This window comes from Herpailurus yagouaroundi, unplaced genomic scaffold, assembly GCF_014898765.1.
Source record: "Herpailurus yagouaroundi ecotype Mexico unplaced genomic scaffold, PumYag 159, whole genome shotgun sequence".
NCBI classification, from domain to species: domain Eukaryota; kingdom Metazoa; phylum Chordata; class Mammalia; order Carnivora; family Felidae; genus Herpailurus; species Herpailurus yagouaroundi.
Window position 1 is genome coordinate 25,571,512 of NW_024412400.1, and position 17,094 is coordinate 25,588,605.

Below are 17,094 nucleotides of genomic sequence, written 5' to 3' on the forward strand. Positions count from 1 at the left end.
GTGGGAAACTGGTACAGGTCAGAAGCTTTTTTATCTCAAATATAATTTATTGCCAAGTTGGCTAACATACAGTGTATACAGAGTGCTGTTGCTTTTGGGGGTAGGTTCTGTGGTTCATCGCTTACATACAACTTCACATTGTAACTAGACAGGTGATCACTCAGGTGGCGTGCCAGGAGCTGACCTCCACCTAGCCAATATCTCAGTCGCATTGTTTTCTGTTTTGTCACAGGTTTTCTCTCATGGCTGTTACTTTTTTTTTTTTTTTTAATTTGAGACAAAGAGAGAGAGCATGAGTGGGGAGAGGGCCAGAGGGAGAAAGAGAAAACCTTAAGCAGGCTTCACGTTCAGCGTGGAACCTGATGTGGGGCTTGATCTCATAACCTTGGGATCATACAAAATCAAGAGTCGCGTTCAACTGACTAAGTCACCCAGGTGCCCCCAATGACTATCAGTTCTAAAATCTATGCCAGGAAATAGATCAGTCCTGAACTCGGGGGTGGCTGGGAGGTGCCACTCTAAGAGAAGAGAGATTCCTGGCAGGAGAGATGCCAGCCACACTGTGTTTTACACTTCTATTGATGTCCATCTCTGTTCCTTCCATCTTGGAGACGGCCAGGACTAGGGTAGCCCAGGCTACATGGAGAGGGCCAGGCTGGTCTTGGGACTCAATTATCTGTCCTCAAGTGACTGACGTTGGCATAACAAGTCATGGGGTTTATATTTAGAGCAAGGACTCTGATATGGTTTTCCTGCCCTTTTCACATTGTTGCCTCTGGAAGGGAAGGGAAACTTAATCCCTCTGGGTCTCCACTGTTTCTGGCATCCTGAATTGACCAAAGAAAACTGAGAGGCAAGATCAAGGAAGAAAGGAGCACACCCGGCCCGGCCCCCCCCCCCAAGTCCCCACTTACGGCAGAGTGAACTGAGCAGATGGAATGGATTTGGCTCCGGGCAAAGCATTTTGTGGAATTTCAGAATCGAGAGCCAGGGAAGCCGTGTGGCTGAATCCTGAAGAATCCCCTCAAATTTGTGCCATCTTAGTAATCATTACAGGACAAGAAAGGAAATTGCATCCGAGCATCCATACAACTTGCTGGTCCTAGATCTTTGAGCTGTGTCCTTCCTGACAAAGGTGTACATTACTTTTGACCAGAAAATGGGAACTCTGGAATTCATCAAATTTCTCTTTTTGCTCTGTCTTGCTGGAACCTCAGAGTCTATGCAAAACTCGCTGTTAATAACTGTATCACCCCTCATATCCAATGCTACCTTTTCCTGTCTGAAATCTCCTTTTGCTTCTATCTTGACCAGACACTTAGGTGATTATTCACGAACCTCTCTAAGTGCCTTTTGGGTAGAGATTAAGAGGATAGCAGCTGCTTGACCACGGCTGAATTAGGGAGTGACTGTAGTCTAGTGACTCAAAAATGGTGATTTAAAAAAATCCAAACAGTCTTATATTTAGCTTTGGGTTTTGCACCTACAGATGTGTCTGGTGTTCTTGGAATACACTTAACGCAACATGGCAAAGCTGCCTTGTTTGACTTGGAAGGAGCTCAAAGTGTCTGCTTATGCCATCATTCTCTCTTTCAAATTGAGCTTTAACTCTCAGACAAGTACAAGGCTGATTCTCTCGTAAGCCTCTCTAAGTTCCAGGTCAGGCGATTGGGTTTCACAAGACACACAGAGGTAGGAGAGCTATCAGCCAACACTGGTTGACTGTTGACTGTAATACATGAGGTCAGCTTAACTGGGGTTTCAACCTTACCAACCAAACCTAGTTTATTTATAAGCCCTAGTTTATCTCATCCTTCTGCATTATTCCTGTGCTTCAATGTCCCTCTGGGTCTATGATGACTACAGTCATTTTGGAAGTTCACCCAGATTCTCGGTGTTGGGGAAATTATCAAGGCTCTAAATTCTCTCGCCCCAGAGCTCTTGCTTCTCAAGGGTGACCCCAGGACTGCTGTGGCTGGCTCTTTCAGACTCTGTCATGCTGAGGGGTGTGGAGTAGGATGAGGGCTGGAGAATTTCCCAGGGGCGTGAGACCAAAAGGAGGCTCCTCCCTTTGTGGGCTGGAGGCATCTTGGGCCCCTGCTGCTCCTCAGCGTACACACACACACACACACACACACACCACTTTTACACAGGATTCCTCAGACTGCTTTCCATCATTTAACCTCTTGCAGGGCAGAGGGTTCTTGCTTCTCCCCACTGAGCAGGCCTAGCCCTAGCTAAGCACTAGGTGACCTTAAGAACTAGGTATCTCAGGGCGCCTGGGTGGCTCAGTCGGTTAAGCGTCCGACTTCAGCTCAGGTCATGATCTCACAGTCCATGAGTTCGAGCCCCGCGTCAGGCTCTGTGCTGACAGCTCGGAGCCTGGTGTCTGCTTCAGATTCTCTGTCTCCCTCTCTCTGACCCTCCTCCGTTCATGTTCTGTGTCTGTCTCAAAAATGAAAAAATATCAAAAAAAAAATTTTTTTTTAAATAATAATAAAAAAAAAAGAACTAGGTGTCTCTAAGATAGAGGACCAGACCCAATTTAAGTGAAAAACAACTTAAACAACCTCTGGAGCCAACATCGCCCCTCAGGGGGTGTTGTCTTTGAGCACTTCACTAAGGACTGCCCCCTTCCCACTGGAAACCTTCATTTGTCTAGGGCCATGACTCTCACTCCATGGCTTGGGTACTAGAGCTGGCTGGCAGTTAGCACATGGCAGTTGACCGCTACCCTTGATCTTCACCTTTGTTACTTTACATGGAAACCAACCACCAGTCAGCACCTTTAATTCTGCTTTACAAAAACTGCTCTTTGAGTAACTCTGTCTGGGGCTGCTATGTACAGTTATGTGGGCTGTGCACTGCCCAAACTTAGAGAATGCCTCAAATACTGACGTTGGAAATTTGCATACCTATTTCTTTTTTTTTTTTTTTTTTTACGTTTTTATTTTTATTTTTGGGACAGAGAGAGACAGAGCATGAACGGGGGAGGGGCAGAGAGAGAGGGAGACACAGAATCGGAAACAGGCTCCAGGCTCCGAGCCATCAGCCCAGAGCCTGACGCGGGGCTCGAACTCACGGACCGTGAGATCGTGACCTGGCTGAAGTCGGACGCTTAACTGACTGCGCCACCCAGGCGCCCCTGCATACCTATTTCTAAAATTTCTGGCAGTTATCATTAAGGTATGTTGTTCTACAAAATGAATGTATTATGACACATGTTCTGAGAAATGGGAGTAAAGGGTAATGAAGAAAGGAATCCTCTTACCAGTTCATACAAAGTTGCCATATGGCTCTCCATAGACCTGTTCTGTGGGCAAGGACAGAGAACCAGGGCTAGGAACCAGGCCTTGAACCCTCTGACCAGGTTGATGAGGAAGTTATGGCTCTTTGAAATAGTTGATTTATGGCTTGTTACACTGCTACTCATCATCCCGCTCCACCATTTTAATGAAAGATCTTAAAGACCTTTTCTTACCTTCTGCACAGTGGGTCCTCACCTGGTGACAGAATGCGTCTTGCCATGAACCTCAGCTGGGGACCATTTCCTCTCTCAAAGAGCAGCAGCTATTAGGAACTGTGCCCACTGGCTTCTATGGCTTTGCTTTACACGAGGTGAGTGGCCACAGGAGGCCAGAGGAACACTTGAGCAAAGTTGCCATGGGAGTAAAACAAACCTTAAAAGGGGACCCAGCTGCAGGTTTCAGAGTATCACTGTGTGCAGTGGAGAGAAATGAGAAATCAGACCCAAGAGAGGTAGCTTTTCTTTCAGACCCTCACCTGCAAAGGCCTTCAAGGTGAACACTAGGTCCCAGAGCAAATAGGGTGCACAGGAAGCTGTGAATGAGGTGTGGGGTCACAAAAAGATGGTCAAACCACAGAAGGGAGGGGACATGATGAGGAAGCCAAGCCAGAATGGGTCCAGGACCAGAGGCTGTGTGTGTGTGTGTGTGTGTGTGTGTGTGTGTGTGTGTGCATACGCATGTGTGCAAGAGAGAGAGAGAGAGAGAGAGAGAGAGAGAAGGAGGGAGAATGAGAGAGAAGGAGAGGGGGAGAAGTTTGATAAAGAGAAGAAGGGAAGAGCCCAGGAAATTAAAATTTCATGGACCCACTTCTTCACTGTGGAAGGTTTCTCAGGGAGCCCCATTTTATTTCTAGCTGAGGACACTGAGGTATTGCCAAGTCTTCCTCACTCAGCCTAGAGTGAGAAATCTCCAGATCTGTGAAAATGGCACCAATGTGAGAAGCAGACATGAGGGGCTTGTTCTAATCAATGTTTTAATACGTGTCTCACAACCAGGGTGGGGGTGGGTATGACCAAATGTTACTCCCTGATCAGCTTCTCCGATTCTTTTTTTTTTTTAATAGAGTTTATTTATTTATTTATTTTGAGAGAGAGAGCAAGAAAAGGAGGGGGAGAGAGAGAGGGAGAGAGAGAGAATCCCAAGCAGACTCTGCACTGTCAGCACAGAGCCCGATATGGGGCTCGAACTCACACACCATGAGATCACAAACCAGAGTCAGACGCTTAACTGACTGAGTCATGCAGGTACCGCTCTCCAATTCTTAAAATAATTCCTAGACAACAAAAAGAGCAGTGGACCCAGAGTTGGAACACCTGGCTCACCTGCAGAGTCTCTGTGTGCCCTTGCAGATCATTTCACCCCAGGGAGCCCCAACATCCCTCTCTGTGAAACAGGAGCAGAATTAGCCGCCTGAGACATCTCACGAGGAGGGCAGGTCAATGAAGAATTATACGAAAGAGATCTGTTAGGGTTATGCATACATATGGCTTAATAATATATGACCAGGCTCCTAAATGTCTGCATAAAAGAAAACAGCCCAGCTATTGAGTGCCTGTATAACCCTGAGGGGTCTCCTTGCCCTCCTAGGAACTCAGTTTTTTTCAGGAGTGCAATCCTGAGGTAGGACTAGATGGTCTTACAGGTCCCTCTGAAAGCCATCTATGATATAGGTGTGGGAATTAGACAGGGAATAGGCAGGACCAACTTTAGGTCCTGCTCCAAAGATACACAGCCCTTGTGATTTTGAGAGGAGAATCCAAGATGGCAGAGTTGCAGGGTTCGCGTGTTGGCTTGCCTTGGTCTTGGTGCTGGATTTATGCACGTTTCCTTTTCTTCTGAGATAATAGCCAGGGATGGGCAGTAATCTGCATCATGGTCCTGCATAATTAATCCTTCTTGATTTCACTTGAGCTCTGATGGTTCTTTATTAAAAAGGAATTGCTGGACTATTAACAATTTGCATTGTGCTGCTTGAAAGCTCCTCCACCTAGTGGAATATGCTAATTCCTCTACCTCCTCGTCCAGTAATGACTTTTTTTTATATGTGGTCATCCCCAACTTCAAAGGAGACAGCGAACATTTACCAGGGGAAGGAATGCAAGAATAGAAGTCATAAGGCTTGGTTCTAGCATCAGCCCTGTCTGGCGGGGCATCATCAGAAGCAATCATTTGTTGAATCCCTACTGTGTAATAGGCCTCTGCAAACCCCACGGGCTGGTCCAAGGTGCGCTAGCCACAAGGTTTTGCTTTTCCTTAGTGGGATATTCAGGTTGAAGAAAATGGTCGACAAGACATGTTTAGAAACTGTATAAGGAGAGCAGGAAGTGGGGGAGTAAATGACAGTAAGATGGGGAAAGAAGAATGGAAAAATGGTCGCTGTTCTCCAGGCCCCAGTCTTTGTGTCTAGAAGGCAGAAAACAAGGCAGATGGACTGGAGAACCTCTAACTTCCCTTCCAACGTTACCTCCCTGTGCTTTTGAAAAGGCTCAAACTCAAACATCACAAAAAACCCAATGACACATGCTGCTCTCTAATGGTGGAGGAGACTTGGGGACTTTTTCAGTGGTGGATAGATGTTCTGTGAGTGGCCGAGGCTGCCGATAATTTCTCCCAATCCCACCTCTTGCTCCCCAGACCTCAGGGGCGAAGTTACCTGTCACCAGCTATTCTGCTGAGGAGGGGCTCCAGCCAGCCCGGGTGGCACTCACAGTGGGAATCCATGAAGACCAGCACATCCCCGGTGGCCCTGGTGGCCCCCAGCATCCGAGCCCCGATGGCCCCCAGCCTCTTGTTGCTCCTGAGCAACTTCACCCCCTCCAGCCTGGCCACATATTCGCTGAGAGAAGACTTGAGTTGTCCTGGAATCGACAGAGTCATGGTTAGTGGGGTCACAGACACCACAGCCGGTGAAATTGTGACAACTGTCACTAGGATCACTATCAGCAATTCTCTTGGGAGCTGGGGTGAGCATGACGTCCTGAGACTCAGATACATTCCACTGTGGCTGTTGCTAGGAAGTAAGTTGCTTAGTTTGTTTGGGGTGGGTCAGTATTCTCTCTGGTAAAAACCAGCAGAGATGGTGTCATAAAACCAGGAGAGGAGAGAAATGGCTAACCTTCTCTAACTGCAGCAGTGAGGGTATGCAGATACTGTTGGTGCCCTACGCAGATGCCCTAGGGTCCCTTTTACTGGTTTGGTTTTGGTTTTCATGTACCCAGCAGCTGTAGGTTGGCTACTAATTGTAGTCTGCATCCTTCTCTGGAGACAGGCCCTTGGATATGGACCTGCCTCTCCTGTGAGTGCCAGAGAGTCATGCAGAACACCACCCTTGGCCCCACATGCCCAGGGCCAATGACCAAACAGTGCAGGGTTACCAAAACCCACTTTCTTGCCCCGAGGCAGGACAGATCCTGAGGTGCAGCTTGCACTGCAGAGCTGTCTGTGGGATCGGGCTGTGGCTGGACTTCATCTGAAACCTCATCTTGGTTTAGCTCCTTCCTCTGCTTCTCCTACTTCCCCCACTCTCCTACGGGGTTCCCCTGAGAGTGCATTGCCCCCCAAATCACGAGCACATGAATCTCATCTCAGGCCCCACTTCTAAGAAATCTGACCTAAGACAGTGGTTCAGGACAGAGGGTCCATGAAGTGTGGCTGCTGGTAGGCCATTGGTGGTGCTGGCCAAAGTGGTCTCCTTGTAGTGGTAGGGGTGGGTGGGCAGCACAGTGGATCGAAGAGAATGAGCCAGGAATCTAGACTTTCTTTAGGAACAATGATTCCATAGGGGATAAAGAATGAGAGAGGCTTCTTAGGTTTTTCATTTAAGATAAGAAAAGCTGTGTGTGTGTGTGTGTGTGTGTGTGTGTGTGTGTGCACGCACACATACGCCAAGATGAACAAGCCAGTGGAGACCAAAGGAATAATGTATTCAGAAAGAAGTAGCATCCTCCATGAGGTTGTGGAAATGGGGCGCCCCTAATCACTGAACTAAGACGTTCTCAAGGGCAAGGATCGTACCTCACCCATTTCCACTGCTCTGAGCCCTAGCACCGGGCTGGCCTATGGTAGGCGTTCAGTGTGTGTGTGTTGAACAGAACTAAGCCAAAGAGCAAGGATTTCCTCAGTTCCTCAGCCCAGAGACAGTCTTGACAGGGATACACACAGCCCTGCTGCTTTGGTGACTGGGTCTCCGGCGAGGGGAGGCTCAGGCAGTCTTTTTAAAGCTCCACCTTTTAAACAGCATGTGGCTCCCCAAGGAGACTTTTCTGCAGAGGAAACTGTCGAGCAGTGGATGGATTTCCAGTCACTTGGCTGTTGAATTTCTTGGTGGTAAAATTTTTTGCCTATTTATTACTTTATAATTATTTTTCTGGTAAGCTTATTAGCCCCAGGTCCATTCCCTAGAGAAGGACATCTATTAGCAAAGCTATTAAAATTTCTGAACTTGGATATGTGAAAAACAGCCCTATGGTGACTCCACTGTATTGAACACTGCTGGTTGTCTTATCCAACATTCATTCTCCCCCCTCCACCCTACTAGAAGAAGCTTGATTTTGTTCAGTGCAGCTAAAAGCACTCACTTACCCCAAGACTCCCTTGCTACTAGTAATAGACTTTTGATCCAACACTGGTAGAAATATGCAGAAATATGGGCCTGAAGCCCCCCAAAGAAGAGCAGTGTTCCTCAAAGTGCAGTACATAAACCAGCAGCATCCCCATCACCTGAAATATCATTAGAAATGCAGATTCTTGGGCCCAATACCAGAATTGGGGGCTCTCTGGGGGAAAAGCTAGCAATCAGTGTTTTAGCAAGCCAGTGCTTGCTAAATCAGTGTTTAGCAAGCCATGTGATTCTGATATACATTCAAGCTTGAGAACCGCTGAACCTTCTCTCTCCATCATCTTTTAGTGACTCAGTCGTGCAACGGGCTGGTCCCTAGTAGTGTTTCCCGTCAGTGTAAACATCTGAGCAGATTCTGTGAGTCTAGGCTCTGGGCCCGACTCTGCTGCGCTTGGCCTGACTCAGTCCTGGTCAAGTCTCATCTCTAGGCCTCAGCTTCCTCATCTGAAAAATGAATGGATTAGGCTAACCAAGAGTGATTTAATGACTAATCTGCTCAAGTGCATCACCCAGTGTCTAGGAGGCAGTGAGCACTTATGAATGGCCACCCTGCTGTGATTCTAGAGTGTCTTGGGAAGAAGCGTATTAGGATGTGTGGAGGTTGGGACTGGGAGATACCTCCCTGGGATCAGGCTGGAGTTACTTCCCGGGACTCTGGCTCAGACCTCTTTGCCTTGCTTGGTGGCTGTGCTCTCTATGCCTTCTCCCCCTATTTCCTTACTGGTTGCCCCTGGGGCTCTTCACTCATGAGTTACCTGCACCTGAATCCTCATCTGGAGGTATGCTTCTGGGAACCTGGCCTCCAGAGGTTCCAAACCCCAGTCTTTGCATGGGAACCCCCCCAGGGTCCAGGCCCACCCAAAGAGCTGGGAGGAGCCCATAGCCACCTTGCTGGCTGAGGTCGTCCACCAGGATGATCTCCTTCAGGAAGGCCCTGGGCACCGTGTCAAGGATACTGTGCACGGTTCTCAGGAGGGTGGACCAGGCCTCGTCGTGGAAACAGAGGATGATGCTGGCTGTGGGCAGGCTCTCCTCGGGGTGCTGTTGTAGACACCTGAAGGGCAGAGAACCAGAAGAACAAAATAAACATTGGACGGCCTCTAACTCCCTCCCTGGGGCCTGACTGGAGCTGCTTTAACCAGACGGCTCACCCCCCCCCCCCAACTTAGTAGCTATCTCTCTGGGTTTGCCTGAAACTTCCGTGTAAAGAGAACCCATCACACCCTCGCAGTGGTGCTATGATCTCCCAGTCCTCATATCCCAGGAGCATCTTGACAGTGTTTAATCCACGTCTCTCTCATAGCAGTTGAGAGGTGTTTCCACCACTCCCAGGAGACGGCTGTCCTAATCTGTAAAATGGGAATGAAGGACATCACCCACCTCACGGAGCTGTTGTTAGGCTTGAATAGGACGAGGTACACAGTGCATGTCTTATGAACACAAATTATCATTCATTGAAGGGCAGAAACACTATTCTCTTTGTGTCTGCTTCCATACAGTCTAGCATAGCACCTGGCACATAATAAATGTTAAGTATTATTCTTGCAGAAGGACAAGGATTGAACATGTGCGAAGGCCAACAAAATGCCAGACCCTTTACACATATTACTGCTTGTTTACACTAAAATACGTCTTTGGTTTGGGCTTTTACCCCCATTTGGGGGATAAGGAAACCGAGGCTCAGAGAATGGGCAAGACTTATCAAATGTCACAGTACCAGTAAGTGGCAGAGAGCTTCAAGGCTGTCGTGCCCTTTCCCCTCTGCTGGTTCGTGGCTGGACAGATGGGAGTGTGAGGAGCTACCTCCTCGAGGCCATTCGCAGGGCTGTCTGGTTCCCTCCTTCCTTTGCAGATGAGCCCAATGCTTTTGATTTGCTTTGCCCTGCCTCTGCTGAGGGTTCCGACTGAGACCACAGTGGAATGAATTATAACAACAACAGGATGCGTAGAGCAGTGCGTGACTCACGACTGTTCACAGAGGCACTTGCTTTCCTAGGTAGCTTCTAAATGTCCCTCCATGGAGGAGTATTTGCTTTTGAGTAGGGGTTATCTCAGGGACCTCAAACTTCCGACACCTAAAGGCAATTGTGATGGTCAAAGTGCATGCGGTTCTCAGTCTGACAGCTGGACGAAGGCTGGCCCCGCCGGAGAGAAATACCAGGCTGCCTCTGCCTGGCACCGTGCTAACCAAGGCTGAAACCCTCCGTGTGCAGGACACCCGCATGTGACTCGGGAAAAATCCTATCGCAGGCGGTGAAGGGAATTGATAGTCAGGAAGAGCTTTAAGGTAACAGTAAAACAGAAATCCTAGATTTAAAAAAAAAATGAACATCTCATAAACTAGCTGTGCCAGTTACTTTATTAGTTCTGTATGTATGCACTCTTTCTTTCCATAAAGGATTTGAAGTCACTCAAAAGGAATACGTACAATAAAATAATGGTAATATAAAAAAGTAAGGATGAAAATCAGGAGTAGGGAAATACAAGCAAGAGTAGAAAGTCAACATTTGGAGAAAGAACATAAATATATAGGCCATCAGGGCCTTGGTGTTTCCAGAAAGAATTTTAAACGTGAGCTTCCTAGTAGCCAAAGGAAAACAGGAGGTTTATTCTGCAACGGAATTGACACCATCGGAGAGGTTACATCCCAGATTTTTTAAGGGAAGGTGATGTTCTTTCTAATACTTTTTTTAAAAATAACTTTTATTTTGAAATAGTTTAAGACTCAAGAAGTTGCAAAAATAGTACAGAGAGTTCCTGTGTTATCATCACCCAGCTTCCCCCAGTGATGATATGTTACATAACCATCCACCACGAGCAAAATCAGGAATTTCACACGGTTCAGATACTATTAGCTCAAGTACAGACCTTATCTGAACTTCACCAGTTGTTACATCCAGCACTAGTTTTTAAGAGAAATTCCTATGGACTTCAGAGAGAAGTCCCTAAATGGGTGACAGCGTCCTTAGCAGCATGCCTGTGACAAATGAAATAATGAATTTTATACGCACTTTTACAGTCTGCTTTCAGGGCTGTTCAGATAACAGGTCCAAAGGGGAACCCATTCCCGTAAGGTTTTTGGAAGATAAAGGGGTCCCCAGCGCATATTGTGGGCTATGCGGAGGTATTTTACCCCTTCATCTCCTCCCCCCACTCCCCCCTCCTTTCTCCCCAAACCCCAGTGGAACTTTTCTCCCCCACCCCACTGACTTTGAGAATTTCCACTCTGCCCTCAGAATTGCTCTAGACCTGTTCACAAACAGATTCAAAATTTCCTTTGTGTCCTATTTCCTTTGTGGTTGAGAGTGTAGGCAAATTCTGGAGTCCTAGGACAGAGGCATCTGGTGGCTGTGAAAAGAAATCATGCCTCCTTCGTGAATCCATTGGGTACTGAAAACATCACTAGGGCAATGGCTTGGGGTCATGCTTGGGGACAGAGAGGCCTGCATATGGCATTCTTGAGGCTGCAGGTTTTTTGTTTGTTTGTCTTTAATGTTTATTTATTTTTGAGAGAGAGGCAGACAGAGCGAGAGCAGAGGAGGGGCAGAGAGAGAGGGAGACCCAGAATCCGAAGCAGGCTCCAGGCTCCGAGCTGTCAGCACAGAGCCCGACGCGGGGCTCGAACTCACAAACCATAGGATGATGACCTGAGCTGAAGTCAGACACTTAACAGGACTGAGCCACCCAGGTGCCCCGGGGGCTGCAGTTTTACCGGGACTGAAGTCTGTCACCTCGGTGCAGAACACGGCCTTGTCTTTTCTGTCCCCAGTCCATAGAATGTGAGCACTGGAAACAGCAGTGTGTGGTGCGTGTGTCCTTGAAGAAAGGTGCTTAAAGAGCTTATACTTTAGGATCATATTTAGATTTGAATCTTCACCTTGCTGCTTCCTAACCCCTTGGGTAATATACCCGATATTTATAAGCCTTCATTTCCTCATCTGAACACTGGATGATATTTACCCCTTGGGCCTGTGGTGAGAACGTAAACCTTTTTTTGAGCGTGTCATAGGCTTAACCTCAGTTTTCTCATCTGGAAAATGGGGTTGTTGGAAGGGTCAAATGAGTTAATACATATAAAGTACTCATAGTAAGAGTTCAATAAATGTTCATTTTTATTATTCCTTACAAGCCTCCTGTGTACCAGGATACCTCACTACCTGAATTTGTTTGTCTATAAAATGAGGATAACACGTAGATTTACTTTATGGGGCTATGTAAAGATTATATAAACAAAGATGTGTGTTGTGTGCTTTGTCCATAGAAGCTTTCAATAAATGGAAGCTGTTGCCATTACTCAGGTTAGTGTTGTGTGCGGGCTGGCTTCCGGTGTTGCTTTCTATCGTGGTAGAAGACTGGTCAGGTGTTCTAAAAATAAGGACTGCTGGTACTTGTAGGATTTTCCCACGTGCTATGTCATTTAATGCTCACTCCCATCGCGGGGCTTTTGCATTGCCCAACTCCAGTGGGTGCCACGCTCATAGAATACCACGTGATGGTGCCCCTCGGAGTTGTACAGCATGACAGTAGCATCCACCACAGAGGATTCCAGGCAAAGAAAGCCATATGAGTGATTGGAGTTCATCCAGATCCCCTGCCGGACCCACTCTCTGTAGAACACCAGCCTACAATCGCCCAGGCAGCCACTGGGAACAAGGGCCTCCCATCCCCTTTGTTCATCCAAGTGGCTTAGGTGGCTTCCATTTTGTTTCGTAAAAATACAGGATGAACTCTCCTCAAGAGAGTAAGGCTTGTCACTCCTTAACTGACGTGAGTGTGTGAGGCTTGGGAGATTCTGATGGAACAGTAAGGAATGGTCCGGATCATGGGGCCCTGATCACCTGTGTCTGGGAACCCTGGGCCCCTGGTGTCACCACGGGGATACTAGGTCCCTAAGGAGAGAGAGGGCACAAGGAAGGAGGCAGGAAATGGGGAAAGGAAGGCAGGTGGCACTAAAAGCCTGCCATCTGCTTCACAATGTACCCATGCTTCCTCCCCACCTCCCACCAACCTTACAGAGCTTTGGAGGGTGGAGAGCGAGGGGTGTGGTAGGCCAGAACTAGGGAGAGAGCTTGAGCAGTGATTCAGAGAAGTTGCTGGAAGCCTCTAAAAAGCAAGCAAGCAAGCAAACAAAACAAACCCTCCAAAATCCAGCCAACAAAGATTGTTAAAGGGGGGCCTTAAAGTTTATCTAGGCCACCTCCTCCTTGCAAGTGCTCCTTGGTTGGGTACAGAGTGAGCACACACTCAAACGTCCGCAGACAGTGGCATACATCCAGAGGACAGCAACCTGGCCCCATGGGAGCTTCAGTGAGCTGAAGATCACATGCCTCACCCGCCACCCCCCCACCCCGCCGCCCTCCCCAAGAGCAGCCAATGTTACTAGGAGGAAATTCAGTCCAGTGTTGCCGGATCTTTCTGATTTTCAGGAAGAGCCATAAACCTGAATTATTTATGGGAAATCTCTTGGTTTGATTAAAAAAAATTTTTTTTTTTGAGGGGTACCTGCGTGGCTCAGTCGGTTGAGTGTCCGACTTCGGCTCAGGTCATGATCTTGCAGTCATGAGTTTGAGCCCCGCGTCTGGCTCTGTGCTGACAGTTCAGAGCCTGGAGCCTGTTTTGGATTCTGTGTCTCCCTCTCTCTCTGTCCCTCCCCTGCTTGTGCTCTGTCTCTGTCTCAAGTAAATAAACGTTAAAAATTTTTTTTTTAATTTTTGAGAGCAGGAGAGAGAGAGCAAGAGGAGGAGAGGGGAAGAGGGAGAGAGAAAGAATCCCAAGCAGGCTCCATGATCAGCGTGGAGCCCGACACAGAGCTCAATCCCATGACACTGGGATCATGACCTGAGCTGAAATCAAGAGTTAGACACTCAACCGACTGAGCCACCCAGGTGCCAAATCTGTCAATTTTTAAATATTGGTCACTCTTCGAATATTAAAAAAAAGACTTTGGCCTAGCTGGCTCAGTCAGTAGAGTATATGACTCTTGATCTCAGAGCTGTGGGTTCAAGCCCCATGTTGGGTATAGAGACTACTTACAAATAAAATCTTAAACAACTGTGGCCAAACCACATGTCTGTGACAGGATACAACTTGTGAACTGTCATTTGGTGACATCTGAGTTACCCCTGACTCCTGTGACTCCTGTCTTTCATCCCAGGCAACAATTTGCCTTCTGTGCTTCTTTTCCCTCTAAGACCCTCGTGCTTGGAGCCAGCAAGCGCTATGATTAGAGCCCGAGCCGGGGTACCGGTCTGGAGGGAAGAGTGTGAGACGAGGTGTCAGAGAGCATGGGCCGTGTGCACTGAAGAAGACCTACGTCGTGCTCAGACTTCCGAATCCCCTGTGAGGAAGGGAAATAAGGGACTTTGAGCAGGTCTGTCTCTTCTCTGGGGCCCAGTTTCCATATTTGATGAGGGAGGAGTTCACTCACTGCACAGTGTCTAAAGACATTTCCAGCTTTGTCGTCTACACTCTGTTCTCTCATTGTCTACAATGGGGGACTGGGGAAATTAGGGTGGACCGTGTGATATTGTAGAGTCTTATTAATATTCCTTAAAGCCACCACTTAATGAGTCTTCTCTTCCTGTGTAACAGGTGCTGTGCTAAATACATGCGTTATCACATCTAATCCTCCCAAGTGCATTTTGAAATAGGTCTTTTCACGTGTGCAGAGATGGTCACCATAATTCTGTCCACCCTCACATGCATGTTCCTTTGCGACGTGACTGTGCCGCTTTTCTCACTGAGAAGCGCAACCTATTTCTCCACCCCCCGAACCTAGCTGGTCTTGTGATTTTTTTCTGATGGATAGAATGTACTGGAAGTGATGTTCTCTCAAGATTAGGTTCCCAGGGGCCTTGCCGCTTCCGCTGGCTGCCATAAACTGCAATGCCAGGAAGCCTATCTACTCTAACGGAGGGTGAGAGGCCACTCGGAGAAAAGCTGAGGTGCCCCAGAAGACAACCAGCATCAGCTGCCAGGTACGTGAGTGAGGCCATCTTGGATTGCTCAGTCCCAGTTAGCCTCCAGAGGACAGCAACCACAGGAAGGACCCCAGGTGAGGCTGGCAGAAGAAATGCCCAGCTCAGTCCAGCCTAATTATAGAATCATGGGTAAATGGTTATCGTTTTAAGCTACTAGTGTTTTGAAGTAATGATTGCATTGAGACATAATTCACACCTCATAAAATCCACCCTTATAAAAAAGTATACAATTCAGTGGTTTCTAGTATCTTCGCAAACCTGTTCACCTACTACTGCTAATTTCAGAATATTTTCTTTTTAGATTTTTAAAAATATTTCTTTCTTATTTTTGAGAGAAAGAGAGAGAGGAAAAAAACATGAGCGGGGAGGGGCAGAAGGACAGGGGGGTGCAGAGGGTCTGAAACAGGCTCAGTGTTGATAGCAGAGAGCCAGATGCAGGGCTCAAACTCATGAACCGCGAGATCATGGCCCGAACCGAAGTTGGACGCTTAACCAACTGATCCACCCAGGCGCCCCCCCCCAGAATATTTTCATCACCCCAAAAGAAACCCATGACCCATCAGCAGTTCCTCCCCATCCCTCTATCATCCACGCCAGCCCCAGGCAAACACTAATGTACTTTCTGTCTCTATAGACTTCCCTACTCTGGACACTTTATACGTATGAATGGAATCACACAGTACGTGGCCTTTTGTGACTGGCTTCTTTCACTTAGCATAATGTTCTCAAGGTTCATCATGTTGTAGCGTGTATTAGTACGTCACTCTTTTTTACTGCCAAATAATATTCGTTGTTTGAATACACCACGTTTTATTTATCTGTTTGTCAGCTGATGGGCATTTGTTTCCATTTTCGGTTGTTTTGAATAACGCGGCTATGAAAATTCATGCACAAGTTGTTATGAACTCATCAAACAAGTTTTTGGAAACATATGAACTATGTTTTCAGTTCTCTTGGTTGTATACCCAGGATTGGCATTTCCGGGTCATGTGGTAACCGTTAAGCATTTTGAGGAGCTGCCAGACTATTTTCCAAAGCAGCTGCGCCACTTTGCAACCCCACCAGCAATGTGTGAAGATTTCAACCTCTTCACATCCTTGTCAGCACTTGTCATTGTCTGTCTTTTTTATTTTAGCCATACCAGTGGGGGGTGAAGTGGTATCTATTGTGGTTTTGATTTGTGTTTCCCTGCTAACTAATGGTTTGAACATCTTTTCATGTGTTTTTTTCGCCATTTCCATGTATTCCTTGGAGTAATACCTATTCAAATCTTTGCCTATTTTTTAAATATAAATTTTTATTTATATTTGAGAGAGAGCGAGAGAGAGATAATTGACAGTGTGTGAGTGGGGAAGGGGCAGATATAGATGGAGACAGAATCTGAAGCAGGCTCCACGCTGCCAGCTGTCAGCACAGAGCCCGATGTGGGTTCAAACTCACAAGTCGTGAGATCATGACCTGAGCCAAAGTCAGATGCTTAACTGACTGAGCCACCCAGGCTTCCGGAAATCTTTGCCTATTTCTAAATTAGGTGTCATTTTGCTGAGTTGTAAGGGTTCTTTATGTATTCTGATACAAACCCCTTATTAGATTTGTAAATATTTTCTCCCATTCTTGGGTTGTATTTTCGCTGTCTTGAAGCACAACACTTTTAATTTTCATGAAGTTCAGTTTATCTGTTTTTTGAAGCCACGGAATTTTGAGGTGGTGTGTGTGCAGCACTAGATAATGGATTCATATTCCCATTTTAAAGATGAGGAAACTAGAGCCCGGAGAGCCTAAGTTACACAGCAGATAGCAGATGGCCAGTCTGACTCTACACCTAATGCTCTTAACCAGTGTAGATATTGCTATTTTTGACGAAAGTGCTAACAGAATGTTCTGGATTCAGAGTCATGAGGCTTGGGTCCCACTGTCTGGATCAAAGTGACAATGATGGCGGGTTATCTGAAGAATACACAATCCATTGATTCCTTCACATGTTCTGGGCTGTCTACACTGATTCGTTAAGGTCCTCAGAAAGCACTGTCTTGGCTGCCTTAGAAATGTGCTTATGTGGAGTCATGCTTGGCATCACTCTCTCAGCTTTCATCAGGTTTATGAAACCTGCTTTGCATTACAGAGGGAAACTGTTGAGGCTGTCGTGTCCTCTATCACTGACTATTCCCTCTACGCAGCTTTGAAGGCA

General features: G+C 47.0%; 1 protein-coding gene across 2 annotated transcripts in view; it reads right to left on the minus strand.

The window, feature by feature from the left end:
* Nucleotides 1-17,094, minus strand: part of GALNT15 (polypeptide N-acetylgalactosaminyltransferase 15) — a 47,488-nt gene that overhangs the window by 18,526 nt on the left and 11,868 nt on the right. For both annotated transcript variants that reach the window (XM_040480122.1, XM_040480123.1), the window contains exons 2-3: nt 8,814-8,980; nt 5,962-6,166 (exon numbers count right to left, since the gene is read on the minus strand). In XM_040480122.1, coding sequence (XP_040336056.1) covers nt 5,962-6,166; nt 8,814-8,980 — 372 coding nt within the window. The remainder of the gene's footprint in view (nt 1-5,961; nt 6,167-8,813; nt 8,981-17,094) is intronic.